The sequence below is a fragment of the Oncorhynchus mykiss genome, chromosome 8, assembly GCF_013265735.2.
Source record: "Oncorhynchus mykiss isolate Arlee chromosome 8, USDA_OmykA_1.1, whole genome shotgun sequence".
NCBI classification, from domain to species: domain Eukaryota; kingdom Metazoa; phylum Chordata; class Actinopteri; order Salmoniformes; family Salmonidae; genus Oncorhynchus; species Oncorhynchus mykiss.
In genome coordinates this window covers 90,528,725-90,545,657 of record NC_048572.1, presented here as the reverse complement: position 1 = coordinate 90,545,657, position 16,933 = coordinate 90,528,725, and the positions used below count along the sequence as shown (strand labels likewise).

Sequence of the window (16,933 nt, the reverse complement as noted above, 5' to 3'; positions counted from 1 at the left end):
AGTAACGTTTCTGTCTAATGCTGCATTCATGTGCTGCTCAGAATTATGGAACTAGGAACAGTCAGACTGGGAATTATGGAACTGGGAACAGTCTGACAGGGAATTATGGAACTTGGAACAGTCAGACTGGGAATTATGGAACTGGGAACAGTCTGACAGGGAATTACGGAACTGGGAACAGTCTGACAAGGAATTATGGAACTTGGAACAATCTGACTGGGAATTATGGAACTGGGAACAGTCTGCCTGGGAATTATGGAACTGGGAACAGTCTGACTGGGAATTATGGAACTGGGAACAGTCTGACAGGGAATTATTGAACTGGGAACAGTCTGACAGGGAATTATGGAACTGGGAACAGTCTGACTGGGAATTATGGAACTGGGAACAGTCTGACAGGGAATTATGGAACTGGGAACAGTCTGACTAGGAATTATGGAACTGGGAACAGTCTGACAGGGAATTATGGAACTGGGAACAGTCTGACTGGGAATTATGGAACTGGGAACAGTCTGACAGAGAATTATGGAACTGGGAACAGTCAGACTGGGAAAAATGGAACTGGGAACAGTCTGACTGGGAATTATGGAACTGGGAACAGTCTGACTGGAATTATGGAACTGGGAACAGTCTAACAGAGAATTATGAAACTGGGAACAGCCTGACAGGGAATTATGGAACTGGGAACAGCCTGACAGGGAATTGTGGAACTGGGAACAGCCTGACTGGGAATTATGGAACTGGGAACAGCCTGACTGGGAATTATGGAACTGGGAACAGCCTGACTGGGAATTATGGAACAGTCTGACAGGAAGATGTTACAACATGGAAGCTCATTACAGACATCTGAAACTAGTTTCTGTTACAAGAGGTTTTCAGTAGTTTTCCGCTTGGGATTTTTCTTGATAATTCTGAGAGCACATGAATGCAGTCTAACACAATCTCTTACACAGTCTGACACACAATTGTCTTCTGTCATTATCGGACATAAAAACCCAACTAAAACACAGTAAATGAGTGATGAAATATGAATGGATATTCATAATGAGGGAGACTAAACTCTAAATCATGTGGTCCCAGCCCTTGCCCCTGAACTCAGGCCTGGGAGACCCTGCGGGACACGGTCTGGTAGAACACGCCACGCAGCAGAGACGGGTAGTCTGGGACGCGGAACAGGTGGCGCTGGGCGTAGGTGACATCGTAACTCCTCCCCCTGCTGACCAGCGAGCGCAGGTTGGCCTCGCTCACCTGGTTGCCCACGGTGATAACGTACAGCTCCACTCCCGCCTCTGACACCAGCCGTACGCGCTTCTCCAGCATCGCCTCGGTAACGCCCTGAGATCTCCCGTCAGAGAACAGCACTAGCTTCCTCTTCCTGTTCCCGCCCCCTGACGACTGGAATTTCTCCATGGCGAAGGCCATCGCCTTGGTAACGTCAGTCCCATCATTCTGGAAGGTGGCGGCCTCAATCTTACTGGTCAGCAGGGTGAGGTTAGAGGTCAGCTCCGCCTCCATGCGGCGTTCACGGCTGTACTGGCCCACGGCGACACGCACGGCAGCACGGCCGGACCTCTCTGCAGACAGGAAGCGCTCAGCCAGACGCTTGACGAAGGTCTTGCTGGAGTCAAAGTTCCTCTGTCCCACACTGGCTGAACTGTCCATCATCAATACGATGTCTGTGTCCCCTGAGAAGGAGACTGGAGGACAGAAACAACAGGATAAACAACATGAAGACAATACACAATGACAACACAATGTCCTCCCAAAACAAGATTACAAAGAGAAACCACAGGAGAAACCACAGGAAAAACCATAGAGGAAACCACAGAGAAACCACAGGAAAAACCGTAGAGGAAACCACAGAGAAACCACAGAGAAACCACAGGAGAAACCACAAGAGAAACCACAGGAAAAACCACAGGAGAAACCACAGAAGAAACCACAGGAGAAATCACAGAGAAACCACAGGAGAAACCACAGAGAAACCACAGGAGAAACCACAGGAGAAACAACAGGAGAAACTACAGGAGAAACCACAAGAAAACCACAGGAGAAACCACAGAGAAACCACAGGAGAAACTACAGGAGAAACCACAGGAGAAACCACAGGAGAAACCAGAGAGAAACCACAGGAGAAACTACAGACAAACCACAGGAGAAACTACAGAGAAACCACAGAGACAACACAGGAGAAACCACAGGAGAAACCACGGGAGAAACCACGGGAGAAACAACAGGATAAACTACAGGAGAAACTACAGGGAAACCACAGAGAAACCACAGGAGACACCACAGAGAAACCACAGGGGAAACCACAGAGGAACCACAGAGAAACCACAGGAGAAACTACAGGAGAAACTACAGGAGAAACCACAGGAGAAACTACAGGAGAAACCACAGGAGAAACTACAGGGAAACCACAGGAGAAACCACAGATAAACCACAGAGAAACCACAGGAGAAACCATAGAGGAAACCACAGAGAAATCACAGGAGAAACCACAGGAGAAACCACAGAGGAAACCACAGAAAAACCACAGGAGAAACCACAGGAGAAACCACAGGAGAAACCACAAGAGAAACCACAGGAGAAACCACAGGAGAAACTACAGGAGAAACCACAGGAAAAACCACAGAGAAACGACGGACAAACCAAAGGAGAAACCAAAGAGAAACCATGGAGAAACTACAGGAGAAACCACAGGAGAAACCACAGGAGAAACCACAGGAGAAACCACAGAGAACCCACAGGAGAAACCACAGAGAAACCACAGAGAAGCCACAGGAGAACCCACAGGAGAAACCACAGGAGAAATCACAGGAGACACCACAGAGAAACCCCAGGAGAAATCACAGGAGACACCACAGAGACACCACAGGAGACACCACAGAGAAACCACAGGAGAAACCACAGAGAAACCACAGGAGAAACCACAGGAGAAACCACATGGAAACCACATGAGAAACCACAGGAGAAACTACAGGAGAAACTACAGGAGAAACCACAGGAGAAACCACAGAGAAACCACCGGGAAACCACAGGAGAAACCACAGAGAAACCACAGAGAAACCACAGAAGAAACCACAGGAGAAACCACAGAGAAACCACAGGAGACACCACAGGAGAAACCACAGAGAAACCACAGGAGAAACCACAGGAGAAACCACAAGAGAAACCACAGGAGAAACCACAGGAGAAACAACAGGAGAAACCACAGGAGAAACTACAGGAGAAACCACAGAGAAACCACAGAGAAACGCCGGAGAATCCACAGGAGAAACCAAGGAGAAACCATGGAGAAACCACGGAGAAACCACAGGAGAAACCACAGGAGAAAACACAGGAGAAACCACAGAGAAACCACAGGAGAAAGCAAAGAGAAACCACAGAGAAACCACAGGAGAAACCACCGGAGAAACCACAGGAGAAATCACAGGAGACACCACAGAGACACCACAGGAGACACCACAGAGAAACCACAGGAGAAACCACAGAGAAACCACAGGAGAAACCACAGGAGGAACCACAGGAGAAACCACAGGAGAAACTACAGGAGAAACCACAGGAGAAACTACAGGAGAAACCACAGGAGAAACCACAGAGAAACCACCGGGAAACCACAGGAGAAACCACAGAGAAACCACAGAGAAACCACAGGAGAAACCACAGGAGAAACCACAGAGAAACCACAGGAGACACCACAGGAGAAACCACATAGACACCACAAGATAAACCACAGGAGAAACCACAGGAGAAACCACAGGGAAACCACAGGAGAAACCACAGGAGAAACCACAGGAGAAACCACAGGAGAAACCAGAGAGAAACCACAGAGAAAACACAGGAGAAACCACGGGAGAAACCACAGGAGAAACTACAGAGAAACCACAGGAGAAACCATGGGAGAAACCACGGAAGAAACTACAGGAGAAACCACAGGGAAACCACAGAGAAACCACAGGAGAAACCACATGACTTACTGGGACATTTGTAGTTGGGACACTTCTTATCTGTTGTAGGAAATAGAGAAACCAAAATTAATAGGACATTTTCACATCATTTTCACATCATACAGAGTCTGTATCCACACCACGGGGTTCACTAGTGTGTGTGTGTGTGTGTGTGTGTGTGTGTGTGTGTGTGTGTGTGTGTGTGTGTGTGTGTGTGTGTGTCTGTGTGTGTGTGTGTGTGTGTGTGTGTGTGTGTACCTTCACAGATGCGTGTGGTGAGGTTCTGTAAGAAGCTGTCATCCAGCAGCTCAGCGAAGTTCTCCAGTACGAAGGAGAAGCCTGGTTTAGGGTCGCTCGTACAGACCACAGCACTGAGCTGTTCATGGTTGGGCTGACGGCCAGAGTAGTCCTTCACTCCCAGACCACCCACCTGACAGAGAGAGGGGGGCAGGGTTAGTGTGTGTGTGTGTGTGTGTGTGTGTCTGTGTGTCTGTGTGTTAGTGTGTGTGTGTGTGTGTGTGTGTGTGTGTGTGTGTGTGTGTGTGTGTGTGTGTGTGTGTGTGTGTGTGTGTGTGTGTGTGTAATGGACTGTGCGTTGTGATATGATGTTGCTGGTCGTACTAAATCGTACTACAGAGTGGTGTCCCTTACCCTGATGCCCTTCCTACAGAGTGGTGTCCCTTACCCTGATGCCCTTCACACAGAGTGGTGTTCCTTACCTTGATGCCCTTCCTACAGAGTGGTGTCACTTACCTTGATGCCCTTCCCACAGAGTGGTGTCCCTTACCCTGATGCCCTTCCTACAGAGTGGTGTTCCTTACCTTGATGCCCTTCCCACAGAGTGGTGTCCCTTACCCTGATGCCCTTCCTACAGAGTGGTGTTCCTTACCCTGATGCCCTTCACACAGAGTGGTGTTCCTTACCTTGATGCTCTTCCTACAGAGTGGTGTCCCTTACCCTGATGCCCTTCCTACAGAGTGGTGTCCCTTCACACAGAGTGGTGTCCCTTACCCTGATGCCCTTCACACAGAGTGGTGTCCCTTACCCTGATGTCCTTCCTACAGAGTGGTGTCCCTTACCCTGATGCCCTTCACACAGAGTGGTGTTCCTTCCCACAGAGTGGTGTCCCTTACCCTGATGCCCTTCACACAGAGTGGTGTCCCTTACCCTGATGCCCTTCACACAGAGTGGTGTCCCTTACCCTGATGCCCTTCACACAGAGTGGTGTCCCTTACCCTGATGCCCTTCACACAGAGTGGTGTTCCTTCACACAGAGTGGTGTCCCTTACCCTGATGCCCTTCACACAGAGTGGTGTCCCTTACCCTGATGCCCTTCACACAGAGTGGTGTCCCTTACCCTGATGCCCTTCACACAGAGTGGTGTCCCTTACCCTGATGCCCTTCACACAGAGTGGTGTTCCTTCACACAGAGTGGTGTCCCTTCACACAGTGTGGTGTTCCTTACCCTGATGCCCTTCACACAGAGTGGTGTCCCTTCACACAGAGTGGTGTCCCTTCACACATAGTGTTGTCCCTTACCCTGATGCCCTTCACACAGAGTGGTGTCCCTTACCCTGATGCCCTTCCTACAGAGTGGTGTCCCTCACCTTGATGCCCTTCCCACAGAGTGGTGTTCCTTACCTTGATGCCCTTCCCACAGAGTGGTGTTCCTTACCTTGATGCCCTTCCCACAGAGTGGTGTCCCTCACCTTGATGCCCTTCCCACAGAGTGGTGTCCCTCACCTCGATGCCCTTCACAAAGAGAGGTGTCCCTCACCTTGATGCCCTTCCCACAGAGTGTGTTGAGCGGTGTTTTATCTCTGGTGATATCAGAACGTCCGTCAGTGAGCACTAAGACCACGCGGTTCTCCTGCTGCAGACGGTCAATCATGTTGGTCAGAGAGAACTGCAGAGCCTCCCCTGTATAGGTGGCCTCAGCCAGCCAGCGCAGGTCCCGCACCGCCCTACACACAACATACAGGGTAATGATTGGGTATCTGTGTGTGTGTGTGTATACTTACTGTTTGAGCTCAGTGAGTGTGTGTGTGTGTGTACTTACTGTTTGAGCTCAGTCAGTGTGTTAATGTTGGGGTCTCCCAGTCTGACAGCCTCCTGGGCTCCATCCCCACTGTACTGCACCACGCCTACCCTGGACTCATTAAAACCAAACTACACACACACACACACACACACACACACACACACACACACACACACACGTATGAGCACATGTGCGAGTAAAATGTATAGCAAAATAAATTGCTGCCGTAGCTATTTTCAAAGTGTTTCATACTCGGTTAATCACACAAACAAATATGAATTCCATAGCCCACCTTGTGCAGCAAAAGTGCCTGGGTTTAACTAGCTTCTACAGTCACAAAGTCAGATTCCACAGCCATAAAGTCTGACTCCACAATCACAAAGTAAGATTTCACAGTCACAAAGTCAGATTCCACAGCCATAAAGTCAGATTCCACAGTCACAAAGTCAGATTCCACAGCCACAAAGTCAGATTCCCCAGCCACAAAGTCAGATTCCACAGCCACAAAGTCAGATTCCACAGCCACAAAGTCAGATTCCACAGTCACAAAGTCAGATTCTACAGCCACAAAGTCAGATTCTACAGCCACAAAGTCAGATTCTATAGCCACAGTCAGATTCTACAGCCACAAAGCCAGATTCTACAGCCACAGTCAGATTCTACAGCCACAGTCAGATTCTACAGCCACAAAGCCAGATTCTACAGCCACAGTCAGATTCCACAGCCACAAAGTCAGATTCTACAGCCACAGTCAGATTCCACAGCCACAAAGCCAGATTCCACAGCCACAAAGTCAGATTCCACAGCCACAAAGTCAGATTCCACAGCCACAAAGTCTGACTCCACAGCCACAAAGTCAGATTCCACAGCCACAAAGTCGGTAGCCCCGACTGCTAGTGGTTAGAGCGTTGGACTAGTAACCGGAAGGTTGCAAGTTCAAACCCCCGAGCTGACAAGGTACAAATCTGTCGTTCTGCCCCTGAACGGGCAGTTAACCCACTGTTCCTAGGCCATCATTGAAAATAAGAATTTGTTCTTAACTGACTTGCCTCGTTAAATAAAGGTAAAATACATAAAAAATTTAAAAAAAGATTCCACAGCCACAAAGTCAGATTCAACAAAGTCAGATTCAACAGACATAAAGTCAGATTCCACAGACATGAAGTCAGATTCCACAGACATAAAGTCAGATTCCACAGACATAAAGTCAAATTCCACAGACATAAAGTCAGATTCCACAGACATGAAGTCAGATTCCACAGACATAAAGTCAGATTCCACAGACATGAAGTCAGATTCCACAGACATAAAGTCAGATTCCACAGACATGAAGTCAGATTCCACAGACATACAGTCAGATTCCACAGCCATAAAGTCAGATTCAACAGACATAAAGTCAAATTCCACAGACATGAAGTCAGATTCCACAGACATACAGTCAGATTCCACAGCCATAAAGTCAGATTCAACAGACATACAGTCAGATTCCACAGCCATAAAGTCAGATTCAACAGACATAAAGTCAAATTCCACAGACATGAAGTCAGATTCCACAGACATAGTGGTTAGAGCGTTGGACTAGTAACCGGAAGGTTGCAAGTTCAAACCCCCGAGCTGACAAGGTACAAATCTGTCGTTCTGCCCCTGAACGGGCAGTTAACCCACTGTTCCTAGGCCATCATTGAAAATAAGAATTTGTTCTTAACTGACTTGCCTCGTTAAATAAAGGTAAAATACATAAAAAATTTAAAAAAAGATTCCACAGCCACAAAGTCAGATTCAACAAAGTCAGATTCAACAGACATAAAGTCAGATTCCACAGACATGAAGTCAGATTCCACAGACATAAAGTCAGATTCCACAGACATAAAGTCAAATTCCACAGACATAAAGTCAGATTCCACAGACATGAAGTCAGATTCCACAGACATAAAGTCAGATTCCACAGACATGAAGTCAGATTCCACAGACATAAAGTCAGATTCCACAGACATGAAGTCAGATTCCACAGACATACAGTCAGATTCCACAGCCATAAAGTCAGATTCAACAGACATAAAGTCAAATTCCACAGACATGAAGTCAGATTCCACAGACATACAGTCAGATTCCACAGCCATAAAGTCAGATTCAACAGACATAAAGTCAGATTCCACAGACATAAAGTCAAATTCCACAGACATGAAGTCAGATTCCACAGACATAAAGTCAGATTCCACAGACATGAAGTCAGATTCCACAGACATACAGTCAGATTCCACAGCCATAAAGTCAGATTCAACAGACATAAAGTCAGATTCCACAGACATAAAGTCAGATTCCAAAGTCAAAATTGTGTACAAAAGCTTTTTGGTCTCAATTTCAGGCATAGAAATCTCCAGGGGCGCAACATTGGTTTTAGAAGTGGGGGGGACGCTCGGAGGCGTCCACATGGTCCTAAAGCACACTATTGCATTGCTTTGTATTACATTCCAATGATATAACTGGGGGGGGGGGGGGGGGGGGGGGCATGTGGAAGTTGCGCCTCTGGAACACCCCAAATCTTTTTATTCATGAGTCCCATAGGGCGACGCACAATTGGCCCAGTGTCGCCCGGGTTTGGCCGGTGTTGGCCATCATTGTAAATAAGAATTTGTTCCTAACTGACTTGACTAGTTAAAATAAAGGTTCAATCAAAAAAATGAAATAAAAAAATGTTTAAATCCTTCTTGACTGTAATGTGATTTGTTTATTCAAATAAAGTATTAGTAAAAGTATATTTTTAAAATAGTACTCACATGGACTTGCTGGTCCTTAATAAGGCGGTCTATGACGGTGATGATGAAGTCCTTAGCTAGAGCGAAGTTAGTGGAGCCGATACTCTCAGAACTGTCCACGATGAAGGCCAGGTCCAGGGGCCCACACTTACACTCTACATCAGGACAGACACATTAGACAGACAGACACATTAGACAGACAGACACATTAGTCAGACACATCATGTACAGACAGACACATTAGACAGACAGACACATTAGACAGACAGACACATTAGACAGACAGACATATTAGACAGACATATTAGTCAGACACATCATGTACAGACAGACACATTAGACAGACAGACACATTAGACAGACAGACACATTAGACAGACAGACATATTAGACAGACACATTAGTCAGACACATCATGTACAGACAGACACATTAGACAGACAGACACATTAGTCAGACACATCATGTACAGACAGACACATTAGACAGACAGACACATTAGTCAGACACATCATGTACAGACAGACACATTAGACAGACAGACACATTAGACAGACAGACACATTAGACAGACAGACACATTAGACAGACAGACATATTAGACAGACAGATACATTAGACAGACAGACACATTAGACAGACAGACACATTAGACAGACAGACATATTAGACAGACAGACACATTAGACAGACAGACACATTAGACAGACAGACACATTAGACAGACAGACACATTAGACAGACACATTAGTCAGACACATCATGTACAGACAGACACATTAGACAGACAGACACATTAGTCAGACACATCATGTACAGACAGACACATTAGACAGACAGACACATTAGACAGACAGACACATTAGACAGACAGACATATTAGACAGACAGACACATTGGACAGACAGACACATTAGACAGACAGACACATTAGACAGACACATTAGACAGACAGACATATTAGACAGACAGACAGACACATTAGACAGACAGACATATTAGACAGACAGACACATTAGTCAGACACATCATGTACAGACAGACACATTAGACAGACAAACAGAAACATTAGACAGACAGACAGACATTAGACAGACAGACAGACATTAGACAGACATTAGACAGACACATTAGTCAGACACATCATGTACAGACAGACACATTAGACAGACAGACACATTAGACAGACAGACACATTAGTCAGACACATCATGTACAGACAGACACATTAGACAGACAGACACATTAGACAGACAGACATATTAGACAGACAGACACATTAGACAGACAGACACATTAGACAGACAGACATATTAGACAGACAGACACATTAGACAGACAGACACATTAGACAGACAGACACATTAGACAGACAGACACATTAGACAGACAGACATATTAGACAGACAGACACATTAGACAGACAAACAGAAACATTAGACAGACAGACAGACATTAGACAGACAGACAGACATTAGACAGACATTAGACAGACACATTAGTCAGACACATCATGTACAGACAGACACATTAGACAGACAGACACATTAGTCAGACACATCATGTACAGACAGACACATTAGACAGACAGACACATTAGTCAGACACATCATGTACAGACAGACACATTAGACAGACAGACACATTAGACAGACAGACACATTAGACAGACAGACACATTAGACAGACAGACATATTAGACAGACAGATACATTAGACAGACAGACACATTAGACAGACAGACACATTAGACAGACAGACATATTAGACAAACAGACACATTAGACAGACAGACACATTAGACAGACAGACACATTAGACAGACACATTAGTCAGACACATCATGTACAGACAGACACATTAGACAGACAGACACATTAGACAGACAGACACATTAGTCAGACACATCATGTACAGACAGACACATTAGACAGACAGACACATTAGACAGACAGACACATTAGACAGACAGACATATTAGACAGACAGACACATTGGACAGACAGACACATTAGACAGACAGACACATTAGACAGACACATTAGACAGACAGACATATTAGACAGACAGACAGACACATTAGACAGACAGACATATTAGACAGACAGACACATTAGTCAGACACATCATGTACAGACAGACACATTAGACAGACAAACAGAAACATTAGACAGACAGACAGACATTAGACAGACAGACACATTAGACAGACAGACATATTAGACAGACAGACACATTAGACAGACAAACATAAACATTAGACAGACAGACAGACAGACAGACAGACAGACAGACAGACAGACAGAGACAGACAGACAGACATTAGACAGACAGATAGACATTAGACAGACAGATAGACAGACATACATTAGACAGACAGATAGACATTAGACAGACAGATAGACATTAGACAGACACATTAAACAGACAGACACATTAGACAAACAGACACATTAGTCACAGACAGACAGACATTAGACAGACAGACAGACAGAGTATGGGCATAATGGTGACTGGAGAGCTATAAGATAAACTCAGAAGCCAATGAGATGATGGGATGGACTCACCACAGCATGCTGTAGGAAACAAATTAAACAAAAACACAATGTTAGTCATTCCAGTGTGTCTGAGTTTCTGTGTGTGAGTGTGTGTGGTGGCGGGGGGGGGCAGACTTACAGCAGTGTGTGTGTGTGTGTGTGGGGGGGGGGGGGGGGCAGACTTACAGCAGTGTGTGTGTGTGTGTGGGGGGGGGGCGGCAGACTTACAGCAGTGTGTGTGTGTGGGGGGGGGGGGGCGGCAGACTTACAGCAGTGTGTGTGTGTGTGTGTGTGTGGGGGGGGCAGACTTACAGCAGTGTGTGCGGGGGGGGGGGCAGACTTACAGCAGTGTGTGTGTGTGTGTGTGGGGGGGGGGGCAGACTTACAGCAGTGTGTGTGTGTGGGGGGGGGGCAGACTTACAGCAGTGTGTGTGTGTGTGGGGGGGGGGGGGGCAGACTTACAGCAGTGTGTATGTGTGTGTGTGGGGGGGCAGACTTACAGCAGTGTGTGTGTATGTGGGGGGTGGGGGGGCAGACTTACAGCAAAGCTTCATGATGATATCCAGAATCTCACATTCCTGTAGATAACAGTAATGTAGATAACAGTTATATAGATAACAGTAATATAGATAACAGTTATATAGATAACAGTAATATAGATAACAGTTATATAGATAACAGTAATATAGATAACAGTAATATAGATAACAGTTATATAGATGTTCAATACATATAGATAAAAGTAATATAGATAACAGTAATATAGATAATAGTAATATAGATAACAGTAATGTAGATAACAGTTATATAGATAACAGTAATATAGATAACAGTTATATAGATGTTCAATACATATAGATAACAGTAATATAGATAACAGTAATATAGATAACAGTTATATAGATAACAGTAATATAGATAACAGTTATATAGATAACAGTTATATAGATGTTCAATACATATAGATAAAAGTAATATAGATAACAGTAATATAGATAATAGTAATATAGATAATAGTAATATAGATAATAGTAATATAGATAACAGTAATATAGATAACAGTTATATAGATGTTCAATACATATAGATAACAGTTAAATAGATAACAGTTATATAAATGTACAGAATATAGAGGCAACATTTATATAGATCACAGTTATATAGATGAACAGAATATAGAGATAACAGTTATACAGTTGTTCAATATAAACTCAGCAAAAATAGAAATGTTCTCTCACTGTCAACTGTGTTTATTTTGAGTAAACTTAACATGTGTAAATATTTGTATAAACATAACAAGATTTAACAACTGAGACATAAACTGAACAAGTTCCACAGACATGTCACTAACAGAAATGGAATAATGTGTCCCTGAACAAAGGGGGGTCAAAATCAAAAGTAACAGTCAGTATCTGGTGTGGCCACCAGCTGCATTAAGTACTGCAGTGCATCTCCTCCTCATGGACTGCACCAGATGTGTCAGTTCTTGCTGTGTCATGTTACCCCACTCTTCCAATTAGGCACCTGCAAGTTCCCAGACATTTCTGGGGGGAATGGTCCTAGCCCTCACCCTCCGATCCAACAGGTCCCAAACGTGTTCAATGGGATTGAAATCCGGGCTCTTCGCTGGCCATGGCAGAACACTGACATTCCTGTCTTGCAGGAAATCACGCACAGAAGGAGCAGTATGGCTGGTGGCATTGTCATGTTGGAGGGTCATGTCAGGATGAGCCTGCAGGAAGTGTACCACATGATGGAGGAGGATGTCTTCCCTGTAACGCACAGCGTTGAGATTGCCTGCAATGACAACAAGCTCAGTCCAATGATACTGTAACACACCGCCCCAGACCATGACGGACCCTCTACCTCCAAATCGATCCCGCTCCAGAGTACAGGCCTTGGTGTAACGCTCATTCCTTCCACGATAAATGCGAATCCGACCATCACCCCTGGTGAGACAAAACCGTGACTCGTTAGTGAAGAGCACTTTTTGCCAGTCCTGTCTGGTCCAGCGACGGTGGGTTTGAGCTCGACGTTGTTGCCAGTGATGTCTGGTGAGGACCTGCCTTACAACAGGCCTACAAGCCCTCAGTCCAGCCTCTCTCAGCCTATTGCGGACAGTCTGAACACTGATGGAGGGATTGTGCGTTCCTGGTGTAACTCGGACAGTTGTTGTTGCCATCCTGTACCTGTCCTGCAGGTGTGATGTTCGGATGTACTGATCCTGTGCAGGTGTTGTTACACGTGGTCTGCCACTGCGAGGACGATCAGCTGTCCGTCCTGTCTCCCTGTAGCGCGGTCTTAGGCGTCTCACAGTATGGACATTGCAATGTATTGCCCTGGCCACATCTGCGGTCCTCATGCCTCCTTGCAGCATGCCTAAGGTACGTTCACGCAGATGAGCAGGGACCCTGGGCATCTTTCTTTTGGTGTTTTTCAGAGTCAGTAGAAAGACCTCTTTAGTGTCCTAAGTTTTCATAACTGTGACCTTAATTGCCTTCCGTCTGTAAGCTGTTAGTGTCTTAACGACCGTTCCACAGGTACATGTTCATTAATTGTTTATGGTTCATTGAACAAGCATGGAAAACAGTGTTTAAACCCTTTACAATGAAGATCTGTGAAGTTATTTTGGATTTATACGATTTATCTTTGAAAGACAGGGTCCTGAAAAAGGGACGTACATTTTTTGCTTAGTTTATATAGATAACAGTTATAGAGATGTTCAATAAATATAGATAACAGTTATAGAGATAACAGTTAAACAGATGTTCAATAAAGTTAGATAAGTTATATAGATGTTTAATATATATAGATATAAAATCAAATCAAAGTTTATTTGTCACGTGTGCCGAATACAACAGGTTTTACAGTGAAATGCTTTACAAGCTCTAACCAGTAGTGCAAAAAAGATGTGTGTGTAGGTAAGTAAAGAAATAAAACAACAGTAAAAAGACATTTGAAATAAGAGTGGCAAGGCTCTATACAGACACATGGTTAGTCAGGCTGATTGAGGTAGTATGTACATGTACATATGGTTAAAGTGACTCTGCATATATGATGAACAGAGATTAGCAGCAGCGTAAAAAGAGGGTTTGGCGGGTGGTGGGACACAATGCAGATAGCCCGGTTAGCCAATGTGTGGGAGCACTGGTTGGTCGGGGCAATTGAGGTAGTGTGTACATGAGTATATAGTTAAAGAGGCTATGCATATAAGATCGAACAGAGAGTAGCAGCAGCGTAAAATATATATATATATAGATGTTAAATATATATAGATAACAGTTATATAGATGTACAATATATATAGCCCACCCACTGGGGAGCCAGGCCCAGCCAATCAGAATTATGAGTTTTACCCCACAAAAGGGCTTTATTACAGACATAAGTACGCCTTAGTACTCCCTTCCCCCTCCCCTCAGATGGTCCCGCAGGTGAAGAAGCCGGATGTGGAGGTCCTGGGCTGGCGTGGTTACATTGTGAGGCCAGTTGGACATACTGCCAAATTCTCTAAAATGACGTTGGAGGCGGTTTATGGTAGAGAAATGAACGTTCAATTCTCTGGCAACAGCTCAGGTGGACATTCCTGTAGTCAGCATGCCAATTGTACGCTCACTCAAAACTTGAGACATCTGTGGAATTGTGTTGTGACAAAACTGCACATTTTACAGTGGCCTTTTATTGCCCCCAGCACAAGGTGCACCTGTGTAACGATCATGCTGTTTAATTAACTTCTTGATTTGAAAAGAGAAATAAGATTTGTGTGCATACAGTACATAATGATTATTTACTCAATGTTTGTACAGTATATATATTTATTTTGTAAGATTACAGTAATGATAAATAGTATTGCACAGTACATTATCTCATCTCCTCCTGTTAGTTTACAACCTGATGAAGTGTTATAGACTCCTAATATACAGTTGAAGTGGGAAGTTTGCATACACCTTAGCCAAATACATTTAAACTCAGTTTATCACAATTCCTGACATTTAGTCCAAGTAAAAATTCCCTATCTTAGGTCAGTTAGGATCACCACTTTATTTTAAAATTGTGAAATGTCAGAATAATAGTAGAGAGAGTGATTTATTTCAGCTTTAATTTCTTTCATCACATTCCCAGTGGGTCAGAAGTTTACATACACTCAATTAGTATTTGGTAGCATTGCCTTTAAATTGTTTAACTTGGGTCAAATGCTTCGGGTAGCCTTCCACAAGCTTCCCACAATAAGTTGGGTGAATTTTGGCCCATTCCTCCTGACAGAGCTGGTGTAACTGAGTCAGGTTTGTAGGCCTCCTTGCTCGCACATGCCTTTTCAGTTCTGCCCACACATTTTCTATAGAATTGAAGGTCAGGGTTTGTGATGGCCACTCCAATACCTTGACTTTGTTGTCCTTAAGCCATTTTGCCACAACTTTGGAAGTATGCTTGGGGTCATTGTCCATTTGGAAGACCCATTTGCGACCAAGCTTTAACTTCCTGACTGATGTCTTGAGATGTTGCTTGAATATATCCACATAATTTTTCAACAATTCCACATGATGCCATCTATTTTGTGAAGTGCACCAGTGCCTCCTTTAGCAAAGTACGCCCACAACATGATGCTGCCACCCCCGTGCTTCATGGTTGGGATGGTGTTCTTCGGCTTGCAAGCCTCCCACTTTTTCCTCCAAACATAACGATGGTCATTATGGCCAAACAGTTTTATTTTTGTTTCAGCAGACTAGAGGACATTTCTCCAAAAAGTACGATCTTTGTCCCCATGTGCAGTTGCAAACCATGGTCTGGCTTTTTTATGGCGGTTTTGGAGCAGTGACTTCTTCCTTGCTGAGCGACCTTTCAGGTTATGTCAATATAGGACTTGTTTTACTGTGGATATAGATACTTTTGTACCTGTTTCCTCCAGCATCTTCACAAGGTCCTTTGCTGTTGTTCTGGGATTGATTTGCACTTTTCGCACCAAAGTACGTTCATCTCTAGGAGACAGAACGAGTCTCCTACTTGAGCGGTATGATGGCTGCGTCGTCCCATGGTGTTTATACTTGCGTACTATTATTTGTACAGATGAACGTGGTACTTTCAGGTGTTTGGAAATTGCTCCCAAGGATGAACCAGACTTGTGGAGGTCTACAATTCTTTTTCTGAGGTCTTGGCTGATTTCTTTTGATTTTCCCATGATGTCAAGCAAAGAGGCACTGAGTTTGAAGGTAGGCCTTGAAATACATCCACATCCACAGGTACACCTGCAATTGACTCAAATGATGTCAATTAGCCTATCAGAAGCTTCTAAAGCCATGACATCATTTTCTGGAATTTTCCAAGCTGTTTAAAGGCACAGTCAACTTAGTGTATGTACACTTCTGACCCACTGGAATTGTGATACAGTAAATTATTAATGAAATAATCTGTCTGTAAACAATTGTTGGAAAAAGTACTTGTGTCATGCACAAAGTAGATGTCCTAACCGACTTGCCAAAACTATAGTTTGTTAACAAGAAATTTGTGGAGTGGTTGAAAAACTAGTTTTAATAACTCCAACCTAAGTGTATGTAAACTTCCAACTTCAACTGTAGTAGAACTCTGAGGAGACGGGCTTCAGAACCAGGATATGGCGGGGTAGAGCGAGGTTGCCATGGTGACGCTGAGTCACCC

The 16,933-nt window shown here is 44.4% G+C and overlaps 1 protein-coding gene across 1 annotated transcript in view; it reads right to left on the bottom strand.

Annotated features, from left to right (window-relative positions):
• Nucleotides 1-399: 399 nt before the first annotated feature.
• The window catches only part of LOC110517228 (collagen alpha-1(VI) chain), a 105,459-nt gene continuing 88,925 nt past the window's right edge, over nt 400-16,933 (bottom strand). Inside the window, exons 26-33 of the mRNA XM_036986771.1 lie at nt 11,826-11,862; nt 11,315-11,323; nt 8,769-8,902; nt 6,010-6,119; nt 5,728-5,914; nt 4,209-4,380; nt 3,981-4,010; nt 400-1,697 (exon numbers count right to left, since the gene is read on the bottom strand). Of these exons, the coding sequence (XP_036842666.1) occupies nt 1,096-1,697; nt 3,981-4,010; nt 4,209-4,380; nt 5,728-5,914; nt 6,010-6,119; nt 8,769-8,902; nt 11,315-11,323; nt 11,826-11,862 (1,281 nt within the window). The 3' untranslated portion in view covers nt 400-1,095. The remainder of the gene's footprint in view (nt 1,698-3,980; nt 4,011-4,208; nt 4,381-5,727; nt 5,915-6,009; nt 6,120-8,768; nt 8,903-11,314; nt 11,324-11,825; nt 11,863-16,933) is intronic.